Consider the following 12,211-nt stretch of genomic DNA (forward strand, 5'->3'; position numbering starts at 1 on the left):
ACCTGCCACCTCAAAGCCAGATTTAGCTGAGCTTCCCCAAACCCCCGGAATTAGTGCTGGGAATGAACTCAGAGCTCGTCAGTGGTTGGATCACACATGGCCAGGGCCTGATATCAAGTGCTGTGATATTTGGCTGTGCTGGATGTGGAAGTGAATCACAGAATGCCAGCCTGGTTTGGGTCGGAAGGGACCTTAAAGATCATCCTGTTCCTGTGCCACGGGCAGGGGCACTTTCTACTGGAATAGAAATAATTGTGCTTTAAAAAGTGACATAAAATGGGGGGAAAAGTGACATAAACCGGGGAAAAAACGCACAGAACCCTCACGAAGCCACACGGGAGATAAACTAAATATATCCCAGGCAGGCTGCTGCCATATGACAATCAAATATTCCCAGTGCGTCTCTTTAGCATCTCGAACTCCCTTTTCCCGCATCCTCGGCAAAATCCAAATGGTTTTCCAGGAGTGCCACCCCCTCCCTCAGCACTGAGCCTTTTTTCCCCTCTCCCCCCTCCCTGCCGGGGCTCATCCCACCCCCTCCCGAGGTGCCTCCGCTGCTCCTCCCACACCCTGATTATCATGAGAATCACACGGCGCCCTGTCCTGCCCGTTCCGTATCCTTGGAGCGGCTCCTTTCAGGCCCCCAGAGCTGTGCCATCTCCTCGTGTTCCAAACCAACCGCTTTTCACCTTCCACGTCCTCCTCAAAGCCCTTCCCAAACCTCTCCCTGCTGGGGGAGCATCTCGCCACGGAAGGAGCTCAGGTCTCAGCCCGGCTGCTCCCCTCTTATTCCTCATGGATAATGCCAAGGGATGCACACAGCACTCCTCTGACCACCCCCAAACTTCACTAACTTAGAGCCAAATCAATATTCTCTCTAGAGAGTACACCCCCAAATCCATGGTGGGCAGCACCATCCTTCGCTTTCTTCAGGAATTGTTTCCAACTCCTTTATTTCTGCACCCAGTTCCAAAGGTTTTCTGTTGCCCATGACCTTGGCTGGAAGGCTACAGCTCCAAAAATCCCATATCCATGGATTGCAGGGACACCAGAGCGGGCTGCATCTTCCTGAGCACACATTTGATCCCATAGATCCTTAAAAACCAGCCAAGGGATCTCTCCAGAGATCTCCAGGGCACAAGATGGGAATTCTCACATAGGAAGGCTCTGGGAGAAGGAGTAAATTTAGGATCCCCCTTTTCCAAACAGGGTCTCCAAAGAACGGGTCTGTTGGGAGGAAAATAAAGAAACCCCCGGAAATGCAAGTTCAGCAAAAGTTTACTGAGGATCCAAAAATAAAGGTGGGGCAAAAAGGAGACATTTGAGTCAATGTAGGTACTGTAGAAATTCAGGGCATGATTCATTAGCCCAAAAAAAAAAAAATCCCACCACCCTCTGGAGCTATTTTCAAGGCGGTACATCCATAATTTATGTGGAACGGGAGTGGGCTGAGATTTCCCCCACGCTGCTCCTGCATAAATTACACCGGCTTGTAATTCCTCACCCTCCTGTTCCTCCTGCCTGTGAGTGGTAACCCCTCATTGAACCATCCCCCCAGGCAGAGGCACCTCCAGGGGAAGGAGCTGCACGTTGGACACGTGGAGCTGGGAGAGATCCCAGGTGGTGTGGGGATGAACCTCAGGTATCCCACTGTCAGGGAGCACAGGCTGCAACAACACCCTCCAAACCACGGGAGCATCCTGGGATAGTGGCAGGTGTCCCTGCCCACCTGGGACTGGATGAGCCTTAAGGCCCCTTTCCATCCCAAACCATTCCATGAGTCCTTGAAGGAGGCTCCTCTTCATCCCATTTACCAGCAGACAAAACCAACCTACATAAATTAATTCAGCATTTACCAGGAGAGGCGAGTTATTATAAAAATCCCCGGAGGAGGGCCCAGCTCTGCAGTCCCACAGATGGGTGTGCTCTGCTCAGCAAGGCTTGGCTTCCTTAATTCTTTTATTTTTAATGTGCTTTTGGGCTCTGAAATCCGTCTGACAGCAAATACTGTCTCCCTCCTGACTGCTGAGCGTGGCTAAGAATAAAGGAGCCTCTGCTGCTCAGGCTCCTCTCCCTGGGGTTGGTGTTTGGGGCTCGGTGTTGACACTGGGAATTCCTGCTTTGGAATTGCAGAGAGGGTGATCCAAAGAGGGACAGCTGTATTCCTGCCTTTCATCTCCTTTTGCATTTTACCGTCCTGTCATGCAGCTCATCCCTGGATCCTTCATTCCAGGCTGGAACAGCCCAGGAGTCAGGATTAATGCAATAGTTCTGTAGGAGTTATTCCACCTTCGTTTTGTTTCATAACAACATGGGAAGTAAGGATCTTATCCTTGGCTGGGTGGTGACCTCCTGCCAAGAGCTCCTATGGAATGACTCCAAGAGTCCACAGGGAATAATTCCTGTGGGTCCTCCATGCTGGAGCAGCAGCAGCCCCAAATCCCCTGGGACGTCACTCCCAGAGGAAATGCCTGATGTCAACTTTCCCTTGAACCAGAGGTGTGAGAGCAGGCAAAGAGCCAAACCAAAGGATCACCTGAGGAGAGACTTGTGCTCAACCCAACCCCTGGCACAGAGAGCCAAGGTGGGATCCTGGCTGAGACGGATGGACTCCAAGGGAATATGAGTCAAAATTGCTCCTGGGCACTTGGAAGATTTAATGTCTGGCTGGTATTTAACAATCTCAGGCCATTAACCTCAACTGCTCATTAAGCCCCAAGAAATGCCCAAGAATTTTTATCATTCCCAGATCAATAAAAGAGAGGAGGGAAAAAACCCACCAGGTCACGAAATGTCTCCTAGTGGGAAAACCAGTTCCAGTTGCTAAGAGATCCCCCAAGGAATGACCACCCCAACAATTCCCAAGGCAAAAATCCCACTTGGGAACTTGGAAGCACGAAGTGACTTTGGCATGAAAGGCCTCCAGAAACCCCTCACAGAAACTGGAGCAGAACATTTCTGTCCCACGTGTTGGCACCAAGGTCTCGCAGAGGAGAAGGTCCCCCCCGGACCCATGAGGTGGGAAGTGGAGAACACACCACACCACAGGGATTTGGGCAAGGAAAATTCAGTCAAAGGTGTCATTTGGTTGGGAAATCATCAGGTAATCCACCTTTCTCTTTGGAAAGGGACATGGAACTCTGTAGGTATCAAGGCTTACTGGAGTCAGAAGTGAGGTTTTCCTCTGGGAATTGAGATTCTCCTGATTAATCCCAGCTGTCTGAGTTGCTTCAGGTCACCCAGAAAATCCTGTGGGGCTGCACCAGGGTGATGGACTTCCACAGGTGCCCAGATCCTTGGATGCTCTTGGCCTGGGATGTCCAGCATTGGATCCAACACCAGGAATGAGGCAGGTGATTCCTGCCTGGTGTGTCTCAATCCTTGGTTTTAGCTCACAACCCCCCGTGTATTCCCACCCAAGGACTGGTAGGAGAGCAGATCTTCATGGAAGCAGCAGGACACGTCTCCAGATCCAACAGGAATTGGATTACAGAGGTGCCACGTGCAGCTGCCTCTTCTTCCTCCCACAGAACAAACCGCTGGAAACGTTTCTCCAGGCCAAACATGGAAAATTAATGGGATATCACTGGCTGAGACACCAGAGTATCCCCATAAAAGGATATTTTCTTTCAAAGGAGTGAGCATTTTCAAAAGGTGCCCTCAAAGTTGTGACCTGAGGCGTTTGGCTGGTTCAGGATCTCAAATTTTTCCAGGGATATCAAAATGCATTAAGTGCAATAACCCACGGAAATATCAGGGCACGGGGGCAGTTCCCACTGTCCAAACGTGTAACTGGGAATGTGATGTGTTATATAAGCTGGGAAAGAGCTGCTGGTCAAGCACCGAAACCACCAGCCCGGAGAACGACCATCAAAAAACCCACAAAGGACAGGAAAAATGGGATACGAGGCAAACCAAAGGCAGGTCACGGCTTATTCCTTGCAGGAAAAGGAGTCCCAGCCCAGAGCCAAGCACTGCAAAGCCACCAGGATCCAGTGTTGAAGAGGCTCTTATTTAAGGACATTAAATCTTTGCTTTAGAACAAAAAAAGGTTTTCCCTAAAACCGTGACATTCCTCCTCAGAAGTGCCACGGAAACGGAGGGATTCTTGTTCCCTGGGAACGGAGTGGAACTACCAGGATGTACTTTTACCCTGGTTCCTTGCAGTGTTTAACACCCTCCAGCCCAGATCTCACCCAAAAACACCCCCGAGGCGCTCTGCAAACAGCTCAGAGCAGAGGGGTTGGGGTGGGAACACTTCCATGGGAATGCTGACACCAAAATTCCCAACAGCCGGGTGGGAACAGCACCTCTGACACGCTGTAGGAGCTGTGGAAGGTCACGGGGTCCCTCGGCACAAAAATCCACTTTATTTGTGTCCAGGGCAGAGAATCAGGGCAGGGAGGGATCTCCAACCTTCCTCCACGTGTTTTAAGGAAGATTCCCATTTTTTTTAGAGGGATAGGAGGAGGCAGGAGAGTCCTTGCTATTCCTCATGCCACTCCACTCCTCAGGAAACTTGGAGACCACGTTACCAGCAGCCAAAAATTAATACAGCAGGAGAGACACGTCGTCACTCCAACTCTCAGGTTGTCCAACACTGATTTCCAAAAGGCTCAAATTGGAGAATTAGGGAGGAATTCCTGGCTGGGAGGGTGGGGAGGCCCTGGCCCAGGTTGCCCAAAGAAGCTGTGGCTGCCCCTGGATCCCTGGAAGTGTCCAAGGCCAGGTTGGAGCAAACTGGGCTGGTGGAAGGTGTCCCTGCCCATGGCAATGGGGTTGGAATGAGATGATCTTTCAGATCCTTTCCAACCCAAACCATCCCGTGATTCCATGACTGTGTTTATTACATTGGAGTATCAGCCAAAAACTCCTCCAACAGGATATTTTTTACCATGGCAGTTGTATTTCCTGGGGCTCTGCTTTATTAAAGCAGAATTTTGGAGGTTACCCACACCAGGCTTTCCCACCTCACCCCGGTCAGAAGCTCTTTTTCCCGACTCTGTGCGTCACCCAAAACCTAAGGAATTTAGGAAAAAAAAAAAACCAACCCTATTTCTGTCTCTACCACACTCCTTTCAAGGCAACAGAACATATTTTAGCAGCCCTGGGTCTGGAGCCCCACGTGATCAACTCTGCTTCCTCCACATTCAGCACAATCCCATCGGATCGTGTTTGACACGAGCCGTTGGTGTCCATAGAAACCACGGCACATCCCAGAGCTCCCAGATCTCCTCCCAGGGCTCCACCTGGAATCACACCACACTGGGGGTACAAAGCAAACTGGTGGGACTGGAAGGAGGCGATGGGAGGTGGGGATGGAGCTGCCCCGGGGCTGATCGGGTCACGCAGGAATTCTGAATCCAGTCTCCTCATTACAGCAAGAACACTGTGCATTCATAGCCTATACATTTATAATGATCTATAAATTCACACATATTTATGCCCTGCACGTTGCTGGAGCTGGTTTTTAACTCTTCCGGCATTTTTTCACTCCAGTCATGCAAATGCCTCCTTGTACCAACCCTGCACGACTGAGGAGCGTTCATTTTATAGGTCATGTTCCAAAAGCACATGTAAACAAACACCCCCAGTCGGAGCAGGGAGACAGGCGATCCCAAACACCCGGATTTGGGGTGAGGAGCAGCCCCATCCCGTTTCCCCTCCGTACCCACACTGCCCGCTCTGTTAATACCCCCGTTCTCTTCTGTGACTTCAGGCTATCTTAAAACCCAAACCTTGTTGCCATGGAGACAATAAGCCGGTCAGCACATCTGCCAGGAGAGCAGGACACGGGATTTTTAAAGGGAGAATTCCAAAGGCTCAGACTTTCGCGCATCCACGGCAGCGGCTCCGGCAAATCCACAAAGAGGATCCCGTTCATTCTGTTTGTCGTCACCTCCCGGCCTTTCTGCAATCCCAGGGGGCTGTTGCTGTGCTCTGGTGCCCACCACAAACACCAGGATCCACGAGGAATCCAATCACAAGAGCTGGGATCCATGAGGACACGGATCATGTTCCAATTTCACAGGCAGGATGTGGATCCTGTTCCAGTTCCGTGGGCAGCACCTGCCACGCTCAGGGAGCACCAAGGACAGGCAAGGGCTCCCCACAGACAGAACTCAGTGAGCCAAAGGCTGCAGAGGCTCCAGACACAACCCCAAACCATCATTTGGGGGAGTTTGTTTTGGAGAGCACGGTGGGGGTCGTTGTTTGCTTGCAAACACCCCCTCACACAACATCCTTCCCCTTTTCTGAGGGAACACAAAGTGGGAACTGAACTGGAGAGTCGGTGAGTACATGGAGAAACATTCAGTTAAGCCTCCTGGCGACACAGAGATTCCCAGACACACGGCCTTCCAGAGGGAGAAGGGAATGTGCAGAAGCCTTGGTGGCTTCATCGTGGTCAGGTGAGGTGAGGGCAGAACTGAGGAGAGAAGCCACGTTTCCTCCTCTTTGTTTTTGGATTAAAACAATCCATTTAAGTTTCCTCCTGCTGTTATTTCAGCCTTGTGAAGATTCATGGAATCATGGAATATCCTGAGCTGGAAGGGACCCACAAGGATCAGAGTCCAGCTCCTGGCCCTGCAGAGACACCCAGGAAGGGGGGACACGCTCCAAGTCCACCAGCCCCTCAAGCCACACCGGAAGACAACTGGGGAAAAGAGTTGTGTATCCCATCACTCTGACCTCATCCACACAGGAAATTATGGAGAGGTGTCATCTAGACATGATCCAACCCTTGGGATCACCTGGAGCTGCCCAGGTGCAGCACCTCCCACCACGGGAATTGCTGGAGGGAAGGTTCTGCCTGACCCTCCTCATTCCAGGAGGGAATTCCTCATTTCTCCTCACCCTGGGAGCCTCACCGAGGGTCCAAACCCAGCTGGGCCCAGTGGTGGGATGGGCTCTCTCCAGCTGGCAGCAGACATGGAAGCTCTCCAAGCTGACCCAGGGAAATCCTGCTGTGGTGGCACAATCCCAGTGCCAGCACCTGGCACGGCCCCTGCACAAGGGACACGAGGGATGGGGCTCAGCCCTGCCCTGAGAACAAAACCAGCTTCAAAGGTCACCTCTGGGATTTGGGAGTTAATTCCTGATTGTCATGACTGGCAGAGCAATAGGATCAAGTGTCCCAGGCTGGGTTGGATGGGCATTGGAGCCACCTGGGATAGTGGAAGTTGTCCCTGCCCATGGAACTGGATGATTTTAAGGTCCCTTCCAACCCAAACCATTCCATGATTTGATGATTCTGTGACAAGGTGGAAAACCCTGCTTCCCCCCCCAGCTCACAGGACCTTCTGTAAGCTCACTTTGTGGTGCAAGAGAGACCTGCAAGCCGAGGGGAACTCTCCTGGCTGCTGGGGCACCACAGCGAGACACCCCGGGGACATTCAGCTCGAGCCTCAACCTCCCTTTTTGATTTAACCTAAATAACGTACACTTGCCAAGTAAAATCTGTACTTTTACAAAGTAAACCTACTCTGCTTTACTTTGTAAGATGGTTTGAGATGGGAGCTGCAGCTGCTGGGTGAGCTCAGCACCCCGAGTCGAGCAGAGAGACGACTCAGGGCGATGTCACCTCTGTGCCAGCGAGGCTCCTGTTCTCTGGAGAGAGGGCTCAATCTTTTATTCACCTGTCAAATGCTTAAAGAGCTTCTAAATGCTGCACAGAGAAAAATAACAGCCTTATGGAATAATCACATTCCATGACAGTAAAGCTGTATTTTAGAAATTAATGACTCATCGCAGAATTGAGCTCAGCCTGGGGAATGACTGAAACTCAGAGCTGCTCCTCTGCATGTTGTGTTTTATCCCCCTAGTCAGAGCTGGATTTTGAGGAATGCCTGGATCACTGCATGTCCCCCCTGGAATGGATCTCACACTGCCAGCTACAGCCACCTCCTGCATCCCAGAAAACCGTAACGAAGACCGGAGTGCTAAGGTCACACACTGAGGTCTCATTTCACGCCGAGCAAAATGGTTTTAAGACAAAAAATAGCAAAATTGGGGGAATAAATTGGATGCACATTGAAAAGTTCAGTAAGAAATGGTCACTGGAGCTGCCCCCACACATCACTCGTGAGCAGGGACCAAGTGCTGGGTCTCCCTGGGTCAGGGACACCTTCCACCAGCCCAGGTTGCTCCACCCTGGCCTTGGACACTTCCAGGGATCCAGGGGCAGCCACAGCTTCTCTGCCCAACCTGGGCCAGGGCCTCCCCACCCTCCCAGCCAGGAATTCCTTCCCAATATCCCATCTAACCCTGCCCTCAGGTAAAGCCACACCTCAGACTTTCCTGTGTCAAGGGGAAGGTTTTCACACTTGAGAGAGGACAAACAGAGCTCAGACACCCCGAAACCCTCCCAAACCTGAGCCAGAACTACCTATGCTTGATTGAGCAAAAAGATGTGGGACTGAGATGCCAAAGATGGTCCTGCCCAGGACACCACAACCCCAAACCCCCTCCCACACACAAACTCAGCTGGAAACAAGGCCACAAAACTCTTCATAAAGATTCCAAACCTTTTTATCCGAGTGTCACCAACCTTTTAAAGTGTTCTTACAGCCTGAGAGCTGCTCTAAGAATAGAAAAGGCTGTTTCCCTTTTCCTCTCAGGACTACACAGGAAAAATGCCATTTGAAAAGGGGAAGCACAAGCACTGCCAGAGATGCAGCACCAGGTGTAACTAAGTCTTAAAAGAAAATTGGCTTTAACTTCAAATATCTCTAAATAAGCAGCAAAAAAAACCCCTTCCAGAAATAAACTGCCTGTCTAAATATAGTTTTACATGAAGTTAAATGTCCTTGGACTGCACAGGGACACTCAGTGGCTTCACTTGAAATCTCTGCCACGATTTGGGAAGGATTTCCACTGGTTATTTGGAATCAAGAAGATTTTATTACAAGGCTGACGCTGAAAAGACCTCCAACACCACCAAGTCCAACCCCCAGCACTGCCAAGGCCACCACAAACCCACGTCCCCAAGTGCCACATCCACGTGGATTTTAAATCCCTCCAGGAAAGGTGACTTCATCAGTGCCCTGGGCTGGACAGCCCTTTCCATGGAGGAATTTTCCCTAATATCCAACCTAAACCTCCCCTGGTGCATTCTGAGGCCGTTTCCTCTCGTGCTGTCACTTGTTGTTCTCCACAGGTCACTTCACTTTCCTCAGTGAAATAAATTCCCTAAAAAAAAAAATCCCAGGGAGCAAAAGCGATGCTACCAGAATTCCAAGGGAAAAAACAACTTGTGTGTGGTCACAGGTCACACAACAAGGGGCAGAAAGACAAAACCTTCCAGAAAGCACAACCAGGAATTCTTCCGGCAGCATCCCGTGGAACTACAAGCACATGTTTCCAGCTGCCCTACTTAGTGTCTTATAATTGACTTCTGTCCCTTAAGGGGGTTCTTAACTATAATTGAGCAGCACCTGCCACGTCAGAGGGACAGTTTGCTGCACCCATTCCTTGCTCCAAGGCCACACTTAACTCCTCCAGCACCGGGTTTGGTCGCAGCCTCGGCCGTGTCACCAACCTCCCTGGGGACATCCTGCACTCCAGGTCACCCCAGGACACGAGGATCTCCCTCCCTGGGCAGTTCTTTGGGGTTTTGAAACATCATCCCCTCGATTTCCAGCACGTGTGACACGAGGGGCACCCCCAGCTTCCCACGTGGAGTTGGGAGCTCTGTCCTGTGGCCACACACAGGGCTCGGCCCCACGGACCCTCTTTGCTTTCTCCCCACGTGGGGTGGGCGAAAAGGCAAACCCCAAAGTTGTCCAAACGTTATTCCCTTCCTAAATTAGATTGAGAGGCCAGAAATTAAATGTAACACAATGAAAAGTCAAATAATGAGTTCAAATCCCGGGGAGCTGCGTCTCTCCTGACACAGAAGGAAACCAAGGATACAATTTCCATGGGTATCTCGGGCTTGGACGAGAAGCTGGTGCTCAATTTTTAGCACATACGAGCTCTGTGAAAGGTTTAAAGTCCTTTGGGACATTTATTGCAGATCTCACTGACAGAATTCCTGTTTGTTTTTAAATCAGCCCTACAACCAGCACAGTGTTCCCTGGAGTTAATCCCTGCTGGTGGGACTTTACCTTCCACTGTGGCTGGTGGAGCCTGGTTGCTATTAGGGAAAACTTCCCAGTGGGAGGGAAGGACAGGGAAAACATCCCAGCACCTGATTTTCCTGTTAGAATCTGGCAGTGCCCTTCCAGTGTGTAAATCAACCCCCTCGGGAGGGGTCAGGAGAGAAGTGGATCCCCCTGTCCTCCCAAATCCAACTGGCAGAGGCCAGGCTCCCAAAATCCCACGTCATGTCCTGCTCCCTCAGACACCAAGTGACGCTGATGACCCTCTGCCTAAATCACAAACCCTCAATTTCCACAGGGCACAAAATCCACCTCTGGAAACAACACTCCTACCGAGTTTCTCCGGGACACCCCCCAGGAGGGCCCACGGCAACACCTCCTCGACATCCCAACACATCCTAAAACTGCCTTTATATTCCCTTATCCTTGTTTCAGCTCCCATTTCCACGGCTGAGATCACACTGAGCAGCAGATTCTTGCTGAGGCTCTCACATGTCACCCTGGGAACGAGGACTCTCTGGCTCTGCTCCGGGCTGGAGCTGACGAGGAGATGCCACAAATCAAAAATCAAACTTCCCCGGGTCATTAAAATCCCTCTCCCTGACAGACCGACCTCGCAGCTGCCACGGCCTGGGCACAGCACACATGACAAGTGTCCCCAAATCCATCCAGGGCCCAGTTCAGCTTTCCCTGAGCTTCCTTAAATTTCTGCTAAAGTCACCGAGGAATCTGGGATACAGGTCTGTGCTCTGGGAAATGTTCCACCTCCTCTCCTTTTAAATCAAATTAATAACATTTCCTCTGAGATGCCTCTTCCAGGTGAGAGTGATGCTTCAGGGAGGCTCGGGATGTCAGTCTGTCTTTTACTCAGGGCAGGCAGGAGTGGGAGACTAGGATTAGAGACGGAAAAGGGGAACAGGGAAGGGAAAGGGAAACAGGGAAGGGAAAGGGGAACTATTACCAGGGGGTTCCATGATGGTACCACTGCTCCTGCAGTGCCAGGGGGAGCACAGGGGGCTGTATAATTAGCCCTGAGGAGCCCCAGCTGAGCTGCTGATGCTCTCGACACCTTTAAAACATTTTCTTCCCAGAAATCCTAAAGTCAGGAGCTCGCTAAAACCTCAGCTTCCATTCCCTGCGACAAGTGCACCCAGGGTGTCACGGGGAATAACCAGAGAACCAGCCCGAGGGCTCAGTCGCAGCCGGGGAAGGGAAGGCGAGGACAACCCACGAGTTCATCCCGTCAAACGGCCACTCCAGCCGGGATTCGGGGCCGCGCTCCGCAGCTCCCGGGGACATCCCAGCTCTGCCCCGAGCCCGAACCGCCCCGCACCCGGAGCAGGACGCGGAGCATCCCCGGCTGAGGCGGACCCGGAGCATCCCCGGGCTGCGGCACCGCGACCGGCGGGTCCCGCTGCCCCGGGCCGGCCGGGACGGAGCCCCCCCGGCCCGCCGAGCCCCCGCCGAGCCCCCCGGGCGCTGACCTGGCGCAGGATGAAGCTGGTGGAGGTGGTGCTGCCGTCCGAGCGCTTGAGGCGGCTGCGGCGCGTCGCGGTGCCCCTGGTCACCTGCGGGGGGACAGAGCGTCAAGGTCGCGGCACCGCCACCCCCCCGCTGCCGCCCCCCGAACCCCGCACCCACCGCGGCCATGGCGCCCCGATCGCCGCTGCCCGGCTCTCCCGCTTATCCCGCTGATCCCGGCTCGCCCGGATCCCGGCCCGGCTCCTCCGCCGCCGGGGCGGAGCCGCTGGGGAGGGGGCGGCGGGCGGGGGCGGCCCCGGGGCGGGGCTGGGAACGAGAACCCCGGGAGAACATTCCCACAGCCCCGTCCCGATTCCCGCAGCCCCGTCCCGATTCCCGCAGCCCCGTCCCGCAGCGCTGCGGCCGCAGGATCCAGGGCTGGAGCCCCTCTGCTCTGGAGCCAGGCTGGGAGAGCTGGGGGGGCTCACCTGGAGAAGAGAAGGATCCAGGGAGAGCTGAGAGCCCCTTCCAGGGCCTAAAGGGGCTCCAGGAGAGCTGGAGAGGGACTGGGGACAAGGCATGGAGGGACAGGACACAGGGAATGGCTTCCCACTGCCAGAGGGCAGGGAGAGATGGGATATTGGGAAGGA

General features: G+C 52.9%; 1 protein-coding gene across 7 annotated transcripts in view; it reads right to left on the reverse strand.

Moving 5' to 3' along the window:
• Positions 1 to 11,830, reverse strand: part of CACNB4 (calcium voltage-gated channel auxiliary subunit beta 4) — a 76,266-nt gene extending 64,436 nt beyond the window's left edge. For all 7 annotated transcript variants that reach the window (XM_051810185.1, XM_051810186.1, XM_051810189.1 and 4 more), the window contains exons 1-2: positions 11,742 to 11,830; positions 11,585 to 11,668 (exon numbers count right to left, since the gene is read on the reverse strand). In XM_051810185.1, the coding sequence (XP_051666145.1) occupies positions 11,585 to 11,668; positions 11,742 to 11,750 (93 nt within the window). In that variant the 5' untranslated portion in view covers positions 11,751 to 11,830. The remainder of the gene's footprint in view (positions 1 to 11,584; positions 11,669 to 11,741) is intronic.
• Positions 11,831 to 12,211: the final 381 nt, after the last annotated feature.

This window comes from Manacus candei, unplaced genomic scaffold (assembly GCF_025592945.1).
Source record: "Manacus candei isolate 608988 ecotype Guabito, Panama unplaced genomic scaffold, ASM2559294v1 h1tg000077l, whole genome shotgun sequence".
NCBI classification, from domain to species: domain Eukaryota; kingdom Metazoa; phylum Chordata; class Aves; order Passeriformes; family Pipridae; genus Manacus; species Manacus candei.